The sequence below is a fragment of the Rhodnius prolixus genome, unplaced genomic scaffold (assembly GCF_049639745.1).
Source record: "Rhodnius prolixus isolate KJV_2025 unplaced genomic scaffold, Rpr scaffold_2, whole genome shotgun sequence".
NCBI lineage: Eukaryota > Metazoa > Arthropoda > Insecta > Hemiptera > Reduviidae > Rhodnius > Rhodnius prolixus.
The window spans coordinates 12,096,277-12,113,372 of NW_027411592.1; the positions used below are offsets into that span (position 1 = coordinate 12,096,277).

The 17,096-nt window shown below is 32.2% G+C and overlaps 1 protein-coding gene across 6 annotated transcripts; it reads right to left on the bottom strand.

Annotated features, from left to right (window-relative positions):
• Positions 1 to 1,527: 1,527 nt before the first annotated feature.
• LOC141448963 (protein Star-like) lies at positions 1,528 to 16,708 on the bottom strand. Of its 6 annotated transcripts, none has more exons than XM_074117887.1 (7): positions 15,455 to 15,740; positions 13,905 to 13,937; positions 13,641 to 13,831; positions 10,413 to 10,607; positions 9,263 to 9,469; positions 6,557 to 6,711; positions 1,528 to 3,033 (listed from the first exon to the last, which is right to left on the bottom strand). In XM_074117887.1, the coding sequence occupies exons 1-6, from the start codon at positions 15,573 to 15,575 to the stop codon at positions 6,571 to 6,573; spliced, it is 888 nt and encodes a 295-aa protein (XP_073973988.1). In that variant the 5' UTR covers positions 15,576 to 15,740; the 3' UTR covers positions 1,528 to 3,033; positions 6,557 to 6,570. The 6 variants fall into 6 exon arrangements, with proteins under 6 accessions (XP_073973988.1, XP_073973987.1, XP_073973986.1 ...); XM_074117886.1 differs by having other exon boundaries at positions 1,528 to 3,946; XM_074117885.1 differs by having other exon boundaries at positions 1,528 to 6,056.
• Between the last annotated feature and the right edge of the window lie 388 nt (positions 16,709 to 17,096).

The following is a 17,096-nucleotide window of genomic DNA, read 5'->3' on the forward strand; positions in this document are numbered from 1 at the left end:
GCTTAGATAAACCTCGACAAAGATGAAGCATAACTATTATCCTCTTAAAATAGTTGGACTACGAACAATAGATAATATAATGATACTATATAGTGGTAATACCAATAAATAATAGATTATGGGACTCATAGCAAACTCGATTCATTAATATGTAGTCTTAGTAAAAGTAAAATAAGGCTAAGTAACACTGCTGATCCAATTAAAAATTTTGCCGTTAGAATTAACTGGTAACATCAGAAATCCAAGATCAAAGGCCCACTCGGGCGTAGCTCTTAGGCGGTTGACCATTCTCTAGCAGAAATTTATCTGTATATCTTTTCGGCAAGGCCGTGTTAGTTCATGAAATTCAACACTTAGATGTGAAATTTCCCATCTCTGTTTTACAAGCAATTCATAGAACAGAAATGTTCTTGCACCATAAAAAACTAACTATCCGCAAATATTATCAGTGTTTCTTTTGAATATATAGTTCATTTACCGTTTCTCTTTATAACATACTTCAAAAAGTATTAAATGTACCTGATTCTTACTTCATGATTGATATAGATACTTTGCAGATATTGAAAAAACAAAAACGAAATATTAAATGCAGCTTGAAATAGTTTTAAGCTAAAGGTCACAATGTAAGCGCTGCAGTAATTAAGAGAGGAATGAAATTCATTACTTTTCAGCTTAATATGTAGCCTTAGTATAAGTAAATTAAGGCTAAATAACACTGCTGATCCAATGAAAAATTTTGCCGGTAGTGTAGAGAAATTTATGTCCGTAAATAAAAGTTATGTACAATGGAAACGTCCAACAAATGTGTAATATTCTGAATTATATAAGTCTAATAAAAATTTATTTTATAAATGTTAAAATAGTTAAAATATATATATACGAATACATATTTTACAGGAGTACACTTAATAACCCTTCTGTATATCCCAATTGTTTACTTTATTTAAATATATAATTATTGTGTTTACTTGTATCATTATTTTCTTTCCCTTGAAAAATGCTTTTTTGCCACCATCATTAGTCCGGCAGTAAGGATTTAGGCAGGCCAAAATTAGCTACCAGAATGGTTAATTTACGGAATGAATGGATTTTTCAGTTTTTCAATACATCAGTTTTAAAGCAAATAATACGGGCGGTGTGGATACCGGAAAGAATGTTATCATTGTATTATCCCTGGAATCTTTTAAACAATTAGTAATATAAAAATACATTATTTAATCAATATGTTCCCCTAATTTCGTCAGCTCCTAAACAATTAGTAATATAAAAATACATCATTTAATCAGATCAACATGTTCCCCTAATTTCGTCAGTCAATTCATAATTTGTCCAAATAATTTCATTGAAATCATTACTTAGCTGAAATTCGTCAGTACACACTTAAAGACAAAAATCTCTAAATAATTTCTCATTGTAAATAGATTTATTTCTTAATATTCGATTTTTTAAATGTTTTCATTTTTTAATTTTGTTTTTAATTAAAATGAAGCAGTGAAGGATTTGTACTTTTCATGCAAAATGAACTGATACTGTAATAAAATCAGATTTTAATAGTTTCAACCAATTTACATATTTACAAATATTCTGATCGTACTTAATGTACGTCACATATGTATAATTTTTATCAGAAGTTTTACAATTTTTTTCTTATCACAAAACACTCAATGCAATTCTTCTGCTCCTTGATGCATTTATAATTTAATATTAATGATTTAACTCTTGACTCTTAAAGAGTAAAGGAGATCGCAATTGAATGGGAAAATTGCCTTCTAATTTATTATCACTGATTTAGCCAACGAAAACATGAAACAAATGATAACTCTACCAAAACTATCAACTTTGTTATTAAAACAAATTAAAATTTGTAACAAAACTTAAAGCTGGAAATTGATGCAAAGATATGGCATAACGCGTGAAAGTGATTTAGAAGGCAAATCAATGTTTCGACCCTATTCAATAAGTTTTTCCGTTTTTCTAATTATTCTATTCTAATTTTAAAAACTTTTAACAATATTGCAGTGACAGAGCGATGTGAAACAGTCGGTTATAAAGAGGACCATGGCTTTACTCCCGCTTCATAAATACGGGCCTCTTGATTTCCTTGAAAATCGAGGACTTAAAATACTTTTACACGCTTTTTTGTATAATTCTAGAAACTTTCTTTTCTCTTGTGCAGTAACTTTATGCTGCTCAGCAAAAAATGGAAAATTGAGAGAAAATATCAACCTCAAAGTTTATCATTATCAACAAAAATGAGAGGATGCTCAGTCTTTTAAAGGCAATCTTGTTTGAGCTTATTAAGTTACCTCCTTTCTCTTAACCTTTAGAAACCTTCTTAAGAAACCCAGTACCTTGAGAGTTTGATATTAAAATCTCAATCCAAATAGGCTGTATGACAGTTCAGATAAAATCCGCAGACTCTTCTAAACGTTTTGTATTGATGTTATTAATTTCTCTAACCACAATTTTTTCGTAACCAATTATGCAATAAACTACAGTGACTCCAGCAATCCGGTTTAATTATTTCCAAATGATTTAAATAAAAATATTAAAATTCCATTACTCTTTAAGAACTTTCAAGTTAACGACAGACAATTTTTGCAGATTTTTAATTAACCATAACAGCAGATGACGAAAGTGCAAGTGAAAAGGCCGACTCTATTCTTATAAAAGATACAGACACACAAAAAATACATCGTACAATCGTATATACACTATAAATATAAATATGCAAACAACAGAAATATTTTTTTGTTTAAAAGCCTGAAATACTTTAAAAGATAATACAACAATTAATTGCAGAAACGGCAATTTTGAACTAAGGACTTTTTATTAATTTTGTTTCTAGTTTAAGTAAAATGGACTGACAGACAAGATAGAAGACACACCAACCCTCTAATGATGTAAAACAATATATTGTAAATTAGCCCTGAAGATGACCTGGTCCCTAGGTCGAAAACTCGGCATAATAAAGTTTATAATGACTGAAACTGGCATTAATTTTTCTTCCTATTGAAACTATGATTCAGTCACCTAAAATAATGAAAGGTAAAATATATGTTTTTAAAAAAATACATATATAACGCTTCCGCTCCTACTAAACAAATTTAATAATTTTTTTTTTAAGCAAATGTACAAAAATCTCAACACTCTATTGATAAATTTCAGGCTATTAATATTGGTTAATTCAAGTTTGAGACGATTTGATGTTCTTTGGAAAAAATAAATAGAGGAAAAATTACAAAGCAGGTCTTATGCAAATCCATGAAAAAGTTATTTTCTACAAAAACAAAAATAAACAGAGAAAAAAGTAGGAAAATTGAGCTTCACATTATATACTGAAACAGCAAATTTACACCTGCCAAGAATTCTTCAGCTGCAGCAAGAATGTAAAACTTTCTTCTCAATAATTAATCTTTTAAATGCAATAAATAAATAAATATAATAGTAAAAGTTCCGTTTTTGTTTTTGTTTGAGGTATAAAAATAATTTGGCGTTTAAACTGTTTATAATATAATCAATAATTATGAAAAAAATATTTAAGAAAACATTGGCTTTAACACCTTACTTCAAGAGCGAACTTATTTTTATCAAAGAGAAACCAAAAATACTATTGGAAGAATTTATTTAAAATTATTCTTTGACAAAATTATTAATGTTATTGTTTTAATCAATCAATAAATTAATTTTTAATTTATATATTTTCTATATAGTGTGACTATCGTATTTTTGTATTTATTAAACAGATTTTTTTTTTTTTTTTTTTTTTTTTTTACAATACTGCGTTCCAACGATAAACAGCATCATAGTCAAAAATATGAATGTAACTATCACAATTATTTTAATATTATTGCGTTTGTAACTTAAGTTTCTGTGTGAGTAAACCATAGATCAAATCTGTCAAATCTTAATCCTCCACCCTACAAAAATCCTAATATACAGCACTCTATAACAATTAAACATTAAACTGTTAATTATTAAAGTAAGACAGTCACTACAATGCTTTATATACGGAAGCTAAGTAATACAATAATTTTTAATACTATCACATTTTATTTTTTCATAAAAATAAAACAAATAATTACTTTCAAATTTGTAAATAACTAAATAAATAACCATGAAATTAAGGCACCTATTTGAAATTTAGAAAGGAAAAAAACAATACGAAGGGTAATTATCACAGTTTAATTTTCAACTATAAAAGAAATTATTCATAAAAACATCCTCACAAGCGTATTATTGAAAATATTCTTTAAGCAAAATAAATAATATTACTTGCAAATCACTGAAAATAAGGCTTACATTACAGGGCGCGGAAGTGAAACAGGCCAATAGCCAACCTCTCTCTCATACTGAGTTTCGGAAGGAAGAAAAGCAAATCTTGCCATTTTTATGGTAGAGATATAGCATCAGGCGACTCGAGATGGAGTTCGAGCATAACAAATAGCCAAAGGGCTTAATGCTGACAAGGACTATTTTTTAATGTAACCACTGTTACGTGGCCCGAGCTTGTACTAATTTTCCCAGATTTCCTTGCTTTACTGGCTTCTGGTCATGCCATCAAAGGGAGGGCGAATAATTTCAAGAGTACGGATAGTCAGAGAGAAAGATTTGTGGAAATAAAAATCGCTGAGCACAACAATGAATAATGGAAGTATGAAGTAGATCCTCCATAGCATTAAACTCGTGAGGTATCGAATCTAGACTAGACTGAACACAGTTACATCAGCAAATTATAAGGTTTTCATATTCAGATACCTTACTAATTTTATTATTCTTGGATAAGCCTATGCTTTACAGGGTTGTCAAACGACTCATTTCATTACCGCACCTTTACATTGCTTTAGATTTGGCTTTTTCTTATAAAAATTAAATTTAGGATATATAATTACTTAATCACTACGACTGCCCTTATATCTACGTATCAACAGAATGCCTGCAAAACTTTATAAGTGTGAAAAAATGGTTTATAGTTTTATCGGTGGCTGGAATCATATACTGACAAATAAGAAAGCCAACTAGATGTTTAATCCACCAAAGGTCACACTGGGCCATCAAATAAAAATTCATTAGAGTCCAATTGGGTCTCAGTTTCATTTTTCAGTTCCATTTTAAAAGTTATTTTTACTAAAATTAAGCAAAAAATGTTTGCATTTCGTTTCTGAAGGGTTTTAAATGACATTTTTCATGTAACGTGAAAGATTTGTAATTCCATTCGAAATTCTGTGTTTTTGTGCAAATTGTACCTTTAAGTGTAACTTTAAGTTTTACCATCAATCTACGCCATCTTCGCTCATTTTGTTAAGATTTAATTAAAATACAATATTAAACTTCATTAGTGTTTTCGCAAATACCTTGAAACAAAATATGCAACCCACAATAAGTCCAACTAACAGCTGATAGAGAGGGAGTGAAGAGGGACTCTCTAGGTGGTAATCGCTAGCTGTCGGTTTCATCTTTTCCTCTAAAAACTTCCATAGTGAACCTGGGAGAATTGCTTCATTACCTAAGGTGATACAATGTGTTTTGATAGAGGGCATAATCTATTTAAATAAAGTTTACAAGGCAGAATACCCCGTTAACAAAACAAGGTCTAGCTAGCTAAGATCACTTTCTTTTTTGTTATTTCTAAGTGTCCATTTTAGTGCAGATTTTTTAAGTTTCTACATTGATCTTCAGATATATTACAAGTTTTTTAAGAGATGAACGATATTAATAAACAATAATTTTTATTTTAAATTCTATAAGGGATAGAAGTCGTAAGTCTGTATCGAGCATTGCCTGAATACTTGTTAGTCTAAAAATAGAATAAAAAATCCCTGTAATATTTATCAATTTTTTTTTAATTACTCTATTTTACTAAATCAATCATTTTATAAAGATAGAGTTCATGATTACCGTAGTTATGAAGTTTATTTTGCCTCCTGTAAACTTTTGGTTTTGACACTTAGGAGGTTTTGCAGGCACACTATCAATATGGTTCATATATATATTCATTCATATATATATTTATATAATTTAAGCCATTCATTGCGATGAAACGGTAAAACTATAATCTGAGAAAAAATGTATTAATTTAAATGAAAGAAAGCGAATATAAATTTTATATACAATTTCTATTATAAAAGTGATCACTACGATTAATTAGTACATATTTTGGAAGCGGTAACCAAAAAAAAAACACATGTAACTACTAATACTCATGATTAATGTTCAATTTTCATAAATAAAATTAAACTTTCTTATACAGTTAAAACAATTAAAAATGTACAATTACAAACGAATAAATAATTGTAACAATTTGTAGGACTCGATAAGGTGTTGATTTTATCCTCATGGCTTCATTCTTTATTTCATATTAATTTAGAACTTACAACCACCATTAGAGGTAATCTTTTGGCTACATAAATCAAGAACAGAGCTTTCCCCTTCAACCGCACTACACTAATTATATGATTAATGCAGCGCTTAAGTCACAGGGGTAATAAACAAAAGCATGCTGTAAGGCAAAATTAATCATCAAATAATACTCTTAAAATTATAAGTTCTTACTAACATTTTAAAAATGTATCACATTTTAGTGAAAATGAAATCATTAGCCAGCCAATCAGGGTGTGTTACTTCACTGTCAATGATATAACCCTGACTAAACATGAACTCTGAAACAGCATCTTTACCACCTGGAACATGAGCAAACTCCACAGAAAGTGTCTGTGGAAAAGAAAGGATTACTTAATTAACTAAAATACTTAGTTTTTTAAATAATTATTTTTTTGTCTAACAAATCCAAATAATAACAAAGAACACAAAACATTGAGATAAGCTATTATTACTTAATACAGAAAAAAAAAAAAAAAATCATTTGTGAGAAACCAACATAACTTTCTATTACTAAAATCCTAATTATAAATTTCTGTAAAACAAAACCTCAGTATATACCATATGTCAATAAATATCAATTGACGTCGAAAGTGGCAGAGCCAGGATGTTAATTTGATTGGGAAAGGCAAATCTACCTTAGTAGGTCTATCCTGGGCTTCCAGGAGACGCTAAGCGGCCTCCTACCAGCTACTACTATTACTACTACAGCTAATGCTATTGCCAACAATCCCATGATAATTAAAATAATATTTAAGTAAAATATTATTATTGACGGGGATTTGATTTGTACTAACGAGAAGATATGTTTACAAAATAATTAGTCAATAATATTAGCAATAAATTCAAACGTAAGGTCTGACTTAAGTACATTAACAGAAAAAACGTTAATCCTTTTATTAGTACAATTTACAGCGTGAATAAAGATTTTGTGTTACCAGCACCTTGTTACGATGGAACAGCTTTTCCATACGAAAATAATTTTTACAGTATGATTGTAATTATTTCTGGATTTTGTCCAGTTTAGTTAGTGAGAGTTAGGTAAAATCGGGGAGTAAAAAAATAAGCCTAGGAAATTTAAGATAAATGAAGAATGTGTTAATGAAATTATACTTGAAGAGCACAGGGTTGTGTGAAGAGGGCAGCGAAAAAAAAAGACAAGCGACGCGAGCAACATTTGGGAGAGACTGACGCGATCTGAAAAAAATAAAATACGAGTTGCGAATTGGACGTATGGATGATTTGGTTGGATCCAAAACAAGTTAGAAGATAAAGAAATCACCCAGGCGAAATTTGGCCGCACAATTCCAGGTGAGAAGAATATTCAACAAACGAAGAACCTCTACTTCTCGAAGGGAAGCAGAAAGGAATAGCGCCTGAGTTGAAGTGAGCTTCCAATAAGAAGACTGATAAGAAGTGCAGATTGATATCAAAACCAGGCCTGGGATTGATGTAGAGACAATTTAGTTAAGAGTGGGACTGGTTCTCTTGTTATACGTATTTTTATGTAACTTTATCAATCAAGCTCACTTTTGTATCTAGCATTAGATAGGGGTTGTTTTAATGTATTTTTTTTTTGGAAAGAGACTTTTTGGTTTTGTGAACAATAATAAGTATTTTCTTAACCCTAAATCTTTTATTTGAACCTTTCCAAGCAACATCACATGTATATGAAATTTAAAGATTCAGTAGAATATTAGTGTTGCTGTCTGGTTCGAGTATCGGCCTACAGGGTCGCACAATGTAGGTTCGCTTACTGAGGAGCTGTGAGTAGGTAGCTATTTTTTTATTCTAATCTGATTTATTTATAAACATTATTTTTATTTTAATTTCAGCTATTATTACTTTGTTATTATTATTATTCATTATATCTCCCATTCCTCTTTACTTCCTTTATCCTCCCTTTCATCCTTACCCCCCTGACACCACTGAGCTGGCCTCCTCGAGAGCTGAGGGTGGCGTAACAACCTTAAAGCACATTATTCTATACTTTGACTCCTTTAAGTAGACCGATGGTGTGATCTGAATTTAACTTGAAATTCATCGAAAAACCATCGAATATAACTTTCGCTACATGGTATTACAAATAACTTTTCAAACAATTTGTAGCTCCTAAAACACAATCTTCTAGCAAAACTAGCATAACTCAACTATGAAAACTGAAGTGAGCGTAGTGTTTCGTAACGATCTATTTTGGGGCTACTTCTGTTTTTATAGTATGTTAATGAAGAGGAAATAGCTCTTCCCAACAGAAACATTCTCTTAACCCTCATCGCCAAATGAAGGGACTTCACCAAATTATCAGAGAACTACAATTTCATCAAAATGTAATTTTAATAACTTTTCTGCTTAGTTTGAGGGAACACCGCTTTATTTCGCCTTTATTTGGATCTGTTATGACTGGAAGCAACCTCTTTCTTCCCTTTTAATCTGGTTCATAACTGGACCTTAAACCAAACTCTTTGATGCACCACAACACCCCAAAAATAATTTTTACAGCAAATTTTCCGTAGTAATATGTTTATATTTGTGCAGTAATAATCAATTTAGTAAACAATGATTAAGGAAAAGCGGTGAAGATACATGCCAGAAAAAATAAGAAAACTCAGGAATCAGTTCAGTGAAGATGCATTTCTTCTACTTCAGATTGAGATTCTAATAACGCTTTAATATTATGCAGCAAATAGAACATTCCACATCTCTATCAAAATTCTTTAGGGGTTATTGTTTGGTTGCATTCTCTTTATTACCCCTTAAAAATCAATTTACAAAATCTTTTTTCGAGGATCACAAATTTGAAAATTTGACATTAATGCAATTACGAATGGCAAGCAGTAAAAAAAAATTAACAGATTTTTTTATAGAAAATAATTTAAAAACTTACTTCAATATTAACATCTTTAAATGGAATAGTTTTTAGAACATCTAATTCTAGCCCTTCTATGTCAAGAGAAAAATAATCAATATGTGTGACATTCAGAGCTAGAAGATAAGAATAAAACGGAAAACACTGTACATTAACAGTATTGCCTTTCACTTTGTCACTCTTGACTGCTATTTTACCCATATTTCTATTCTGCTCAAATAAAACCTAGAAAAAATGTACAAAATATTTGTAGATTTATTAAACTAACTTTAATTAGAATTAATTGGAAAATTCTTTCCATATAAAGATAATCTTAAAACCTTCCCAAAACTTACAAGGTCTAACTTCGATTCACATAAGTACTACATCAGAACAAATTTGTGGGTCTACATCAGTCTGGAACTCCATAGCTGCACAGGTATTGATTGATGTTGGGGCTGCTGTTACTTTACTGACTATTACTGTACTAACTTATCTATAATTACAAGAAGGATGTCAATAAATTCTCTCAGGGAACTCTCGGCATTGTTATAGCTCACACGCAAACTGACAGCGCTATCTATTTTAAAGAGATGCGCCTGAATAATATTATCTGGCATAATATCAGTCCTATCAAGAGCACTTCCTACTTCGAAAAGACTATTGCAGAAATGTCCCGTCTTCCCGAATCATCAGTACAGGTTTGAAGCTAATAGTGTATTTGTTCTGACGCTACGCTTTTCAAGGATTCTATCAATTCCTCTGCCTTCTTTTGTTGCAAGCAGATTAAAAAACAACGAAGATGTGAAGAAAAAATACTATCAGCTTTTTCGGAAGAAGAGTTCTCGGCATTGTTAAGACTGTGCATACTCTCCCTGCAACTTATCCACCTTTAAAAGGAAACCTGTATTGGTGGCAAGAGTACCTGCTGCAATACCAATATTATTCCAATCCTTTACAGAAACTTTCCATTTTGCAGGTGCTAATTTCTTAACTAGTTTCTAAAATGGTTTATTTTACATTTTAGATATCAACTGGATACTAGGAAGGAGTACAGCCTATTCTAAGATGGATAGCAAACTTGCAAAAAAAAAAAAAAATAAAATATGGAAAATGCGTACCATTAAATAATTTTTCTTTAATATCATATTGTAATGTCTAGAAAAAAAGTATAACTTTAAGATCGTACCACATCTGGATATGAATTTATACTGAGACAAGTAGGTGATATCCAAGCTCTTCGGTTTCTTTTCACTAATTCAACGAAGTTCAATGGATCTGGCTCAATTAACAGACCAGTCCAATTTAAATACCTTTCAAAGTACAAAGAGTTAGATCGGGTTTCACCATCCAAGGCACCAGCTTCAATAAAGAAACCATTTTCCTGAAATTAAAATCTGTAATTAGAAATTGTAATAGAATTATTTGGACAAGATATTTTTGCGTTTATGAGTTATGCCCTAGATGTTACTTTATCGTTAATAATTATTAACTGAATAATAATACAAACTCCTGGGCATCACTCACTCAACGTCGCTCATAATCTAGAAAAACAAAACAGGCTGTCGCACGTTTTCATTTGCAATGGTCTGAAGTACTTGAAGGATGGAAATATATTGTAATTATATATATATATATATATGAAGGTATATATATATATATATAATATATATGAAGGTATATATATATATATATATGATATATATGAAGGTATATATATATATATATATATATGTATATATATATATATATATATATATATATTTAACTGCGTTCCAGGACGAGGACGTGATTTAAATTTAATAGAAGTAAGTATTAAGAAATATTTAAAATAATTTTCATTATTATTTTTTAACTGGTTAATTTTTTAAATATTTAATTAATATTACAATGAAAATCGTACAGGCTGCTGCTCTCTTAACTTGCTTTGAAACTTGAAAATAATAATAAATATCTCTCAGTGACTGAGTGAGTAACTCAGGGACAGAATTCGAAGCAATGATAACTAACAGAGCACAGTGCCTAAATTAACTTACGCCCTTTTAAAAGTTTACAAAACTACAGCAGACTAATACATCTTGTAAAAATACGAAAAATGTTTTTTTTTCTTCTTTTTTTTATTGAAAAATTTACAACTGCTAAAAACTTGCATCTAGATAATATGATAAGTGTGAAAGATGAATGCAAGGGTGGAGTGACGACCCTCCGAGACAATTACAAGGAGTGAGAAAGGAGAAATATTCAGGCGATAGATAGTGAATGAGATGAAGGTATGAGATCTGCAGATCTTGGTAGTAGTAGCAATTTCCTAAGAACAGTTTACCAACAGTAGGCGGAATCGTTAACCGGTTAAAAATCCGAATTAAAACTATTTTTTACCAACCCACTTGCAACAGCCATATTTTAGGACATTTTCAGATAGTGAATGAGATGATGGAGATGAGAGTAATTAGTAGAATAATAGCGATGGATGAACTAAATGAGAAAGGAGAGGGATATTTACAAAGTATTAAGAATTACAAAGATCATTTGATTGGAATGTTCGCAGTAACTGGTTGAGAAGGAGAACTGCGAGAAGGAGAGTTCATCGCGATCTTTTAGGAAGCAACTCACTGACTACAATGGTGAGAAGAGTTATAAGAGGGTTTATAAAAGAATTAAAATCTTGGAGAAAGGAGGTAATGTCCGAGGAAGATAGAGATGGGGGGGTATGTTTGAAGGCTGTGGAATGAAAGATTGAGATGGCGCAGTGGCGCGAGCGTAGCTCAATGAAGCCCGCCTCGTGCGGAATGGTGGCATGTTGTCTTGGAATGATGATGATTGAGGGCGTGGATCAGTGCCGTTGTTTCCATCCCTTAGTCGCAGTAGTTCCCTGTAAGTTCGGCAGCCTTTATAGTTGGCACAGTGCTCCTCAAGACAGTGCACGCATGTGGGAGGCGGTTCTCTTGACTTCTTACACTCCTCTGTGGGATGCAAACCCGCACACTTTACACTTCTTGTTGCAGTATGTCCTGGTGTGATGGTAGACTTGGCACCTCTAGCACTGAGCAATGTCCTTCCTTTTGTGCGGTTCTTCCATTCTGATTCTTGTATAATACAAGACGTTCAGAGCAAATATTTTGTCATTACCCTCTTGTGGCACAAGGTCTACATAGAAGAGAGGTAGGGGTTGCTTAGAGGTTGTATGGAGAACGTTTACTATATTTCTTATCTTAAAGCCAAGTTCCTCTGTTTCTTCTTTAATGGTGGATATAGGAGTAGTGTGGTGTAGATTTCTAATCACAACTCTAAGTGGTTTATCCTGTTTTAGTTGGTATGTGCGGAAATCACACTTATTTTCCTTCAAAAATTTTACTATTTTTCTGTAGTCGTCTGGCGTTTTCATTTGTAAAGCCGTTTCTTTTAGCCTAGATTTGCACAGAAATTGTTTACTGCCTATGACTTCGGCAATGGTTAGGCAAAGCCGTTGTATGTTAGTAACGCTCTTGATATAGCTAGGAGGAGGTTTTGCATTAGTTGGCTGATAGTTTGGAATTATTTCCATCTCATCTTCTTGCGCATACCCGTAAGTGGCGAGGATTTCGAACTTATTAGGATGAGTGAAGTCAATTGACTGAGATGCGGTAAGTTTTTGAATAGAAGTATCCATATTAATCTGCTTTTTCTGAGTTGGAGAGAAAATTGGTTTTCATAATTAATGTTGTCGGTTGATAATTTTTTAATCATTTTAGGTGAAGAATCTCCGGCTGATGATCTTTTAATAATCGCCCTTTTGGAAGCGCATGTTTTATTTAAGGGGATGAATCCTGAGCCGTCTGATTCACTATTACTCATTAGTTAAGATTTTTTATTACTTAATAAATCTACTAATTTATAAAACAATAGCAAGGTGTTGTTTACTTACTCTAATTGAAGCGAGAGAGAAAATATAATTCTCCCTTTCTATTAGCGTCTTTTGTTTGAACAGTTAGGCTGGAAACATAGTGGAGCGGCGCGCAAAGCGGCGGTGATAGCGAAGAGCGAAGCGGCAAAAACAAAAACTAGAAATAGATAGAGTTGCTCTATCTTCGCTTTGCTCGCCACTATGCGCGGTCCCATATGTTAACTTGTGTTTGATTTCGCCGCTTCGCTCTTCGCTATCAGCGCCGCTTTGCTCGCCGCTCCACTATGTTTCCAGCCTTACGTGAAACAAAGCGCAATCACAAAATTAACCTCGCCAATTCAATTTTTTTTTTTTTAATGATTTAAGGCGCGTCAAGCAAACTAATTATTTACAAGTAACAATAAAAAAATATTGGTATAAATTGTTTCAAAATTTATTTAAAAAAAAGTACTTTTAACCATTTAAAAAAACACAACAAGGCAGAGCAAAAGTAGCTAGCTACATGTCACGAAAAATGTATTTATAAATTATTACCTTATTTCGCAAGAGAGTTCTAATTCTTTCAGCTTGACCCATTGATGGATCTTTAACTTCTGGATTAGATAATTTATAAGGATATTCAATTGAAGATTTCAATTTATAATCTACAGGTTTAATAAGAAAGCTCTTAACTTTCTGTACAAGTCTAGGATCGTCCATGGAAACTTTTGGTCCATTTAAATTATCTAAAAATATTTACATATATAATTCTTGATAGCATTAAAATAAAATGTTACTAAGACAGTTACTTAGTCTTACCTTCAGTGTAATTGTACCATTTCCAAATTTCTTCTAAAAATTAAAAAATAATAAGTTCTTATGATTAATTTTCCAGTTCCTCTAGTTGTAAGTATGGAAATACATATGTAAATATGTAATGATGGCGAGCTTGCCGCAATATTATTAGCTCTTGACAAAGTGAAGCGGGGTCCTTGGAGACGTATTGTGGTCTTTGTTGACTCGTGTGCGGCGATTCTAGCCATAACTGGAGCGAGCTATGCAGAATCGGCAGTTTAGTGAAATGCAGAGCAGCGATTGAGGCTGCCAATGAAAGCAATAAGACTATAGCACTCCAATGGATTCTGGGGCACTGTGGGCTAATGGGAAACGAGAGGGCCGATGAATTGGCAAAAAGAGGTGCGCAAATGGATCAACCTGAGCAACCAATCTCCATGCATGCTTTTAAAAGGATAACTGCTGCCTGTCTTCGATCAGAAGTGAAGTGCAGACAAAAAGCAAAAGCGGATGGAAAACGGTGGCAAGTATTGGTTGAACCAGGTGGACGAGTTCCACCTAATCTCAAAAGAAAGGACGGCGTGGCCTGCTTCAGACTGCTCACGGGTCATGATTATTTGCAGGCCCACCTATTGGGTGGCGCATTGGGTTGGCGGCGGACCCGACCTGCACTCTGTGAGGAAGAGAGGACATGTCCTCCGAACACCTTGACGTGTGTCCTTCTATCGAAGACATAATCCTAATTTATCGGACGATATCTACAAAGAAAAAGCATTTGTGTACTGGGAAACCCGACGTCGGATGGCAGAACTGCCGTGACTTACGGGTGGCGTAGATAAAAAAAAAAAAATGTAAGTATGAAAGTAAAAACAAAAAGTTCCTAACTACATTAAGATAGCATTTTTTAAAATTATTCTCAATATACAAGATACATAAAATAAACTAATGTTGACATACTGATGAAGTATAACATTATTTTAAACTGGACGTGAATAATCCTTAAGTAACGAAAATTGGTGATCGGATTTATAATGCACCCTACCATTATGATTACAATTTGGCTAAATGTTTATGCTTGATTTTAGACAACCACTATAGATGTATCTACCAAGCACTTCAGCATTAAAAGAAGGCTCAATTTCTGCAGAAACCTGACGACGATATTACAATTATTCACTAATCCTACTGCACATCCTACTTTGGGCAAAAGAAAGCTTACTAGAAAGCTCAGTTGAAGGTAATCAACAAATGACTTTTTCAGGGATCTTGATCCATTGCGACGTCCCAGTCTCCTAACAATTCATTGCAGTCCAATATTCGGACTCAATATACATAAGAATAGTATTTAATACCGGGTCGGTACTCATACAGTCCTTAATTTTGGTTCAGCTTATCACCGGCCGAAATCTACCTTGCCACGATATACTCTCACACATCTTGTAAAAAAGAAAGAAGTAAAACACACCGGAAAAATTCGATACTTTGTAGAAAGCAATAATGAACAAATAATTACAGATAAAGAAGTTATTTTAGTTGAAAATCACAGTTCACTGTTTTAAAGTTAATTTTATTACCTTGTTCAATATCTACAGCAGGCAAAGATGAATCCCATTGCAACTTATACATCAAAATCGAAGACATGATTACGGCAGAAATTATAACTGCATATTTAAATCTTCTACTTAATTTTACCATTATATTTATTAAATATTAAAGCAATTCGCAATCATTTTATCAAACACTTGTGTTTAAATGAACTCAATAAATTAATTTATTCTGAACATAGTACAATAAAGGTATCCCAGCAATCAAAAATATGTTCACGTCGTCTTGAAGAAGGTTATATTTATTAATAGACAAAAATATACCTTTCATGAACAACAGACGTAGCATAAGATAAACATTCCCTTAAATACTTGAAAGTAATATCATATTTGCAGAGTTATTATTTTAAGGATTCATCGACATTAATTGGATATAATAATTATTTTACATTTCTGTTTAGAGCTTCAGAACTGCCTGTTATGTCATCAAAAACCTTCTCATCAATATCGCAAGTAAAGATTCCTGCATGATTTTATTAACTCAGGTGATCCGCCAAGTATCAACTATACAATTTTACATCCGAAAAATAACTTAAATAAAAAATTATTGTAACATTAGCAAAATTTTTAAGTATCCATACATAGTTACCACTAATGTATTACAGAAAGTGAGGTCCATGTCGAGTAGAAGAGAGCTTGGTTTTGACCAATGTAAAGTCATTTGGAGAGGATGCTCTAAAAAAAAGTTATTACAAGGTAAGGTTGGAAGACATAAAAATGAAGGGCCCCCACGTAAAAGATGGGTAGACGATGTAGAGGAGTTCCATCGAAGAGAGGAGATAGAGGAGAATTGCGCGTGAAACAGGAATGGAGGCCAGGAACTTGAAGTACCGTACCGCCAAAAATTTAGGAAAGTAATTTCTTAAGTGCAATTCAAATGAGGATAATGGCACTAAATTGGAATTTAAGTTTGACAATTGGCGAACAAACATCGAAAATGTCTTGGCTAAATTATCACTTTTCTGGTTCATGTTTGAAATCAAATACAGGCAGAGTGTCATTGCTGCTGAGAATAACACTAATTTTTTTTTTTTACGCTCGAAAGGACAGTGTCAGAAAAGATAAATATAAAAGACTTAAAATACGTTCTATAGCTGGAGTTGGTTTCCGGTAACGAGAACTTGATATATGAACTATTAATATAAGCAGAATACAAAAATTCGAAGCACAATGTAATAAAGTTACGATGGCAGAAAGTATTTTCATAAAATACGTCAAAATTAGGACATTGAGAGAGAGGGAGAAAGCAGTTTGCAATAGCAGTATAAAAAATAAAAAAAATCATAAACAATTAAATAGCAAAGTTTAACACTCTACATCTAACAGATTATTACGAAACGTCAGACGCTTAAATACAAAAAGTATCAATCATTTAGTTGTGATCAAAGCAAATAAGGAGATTTCATATAATTCAGATAAACAATATCTATCCGAAGCGATATCTTCTCGCGCCACGGTCTTAAAAAAAGACTGATTGGGTAAATACGATCAAAAAGAAGGGTGCGTACAGAGTCTTCCTCAATAATTTTTTCTAAATTTCCACTCACTAGAGACCTTGCCTTCGCGAGAAATAACCATTGTTCATCGACATAATTAGACTTAATATTTCATA

Excerpts from the sequence above, each read along its gene's own strand:
- LOC141448963 (XM_074117887.1), bottom strand. The coding sequence starts at position 15,575 with ATGGTAAAATTAAGTAGAAGATTTAAATATGCAGTTATAATTTCTGCC. Across the intron at positions 13,938-15,454 it reads TGCTGTAGATATTGAACAAG|AAGAAATTTGGAAATGGTAC; the intron begins GTAATAAAATTA and ends TTTAATTTTTAG. Across the intron at positions 10,608-13,640 it reads GAACTCTCTTGCGAAATAAG|GAAAATGGTTTCTTTATTGA; the intron begins GTAATAATTTAT and ends TTTTAATTTCAG.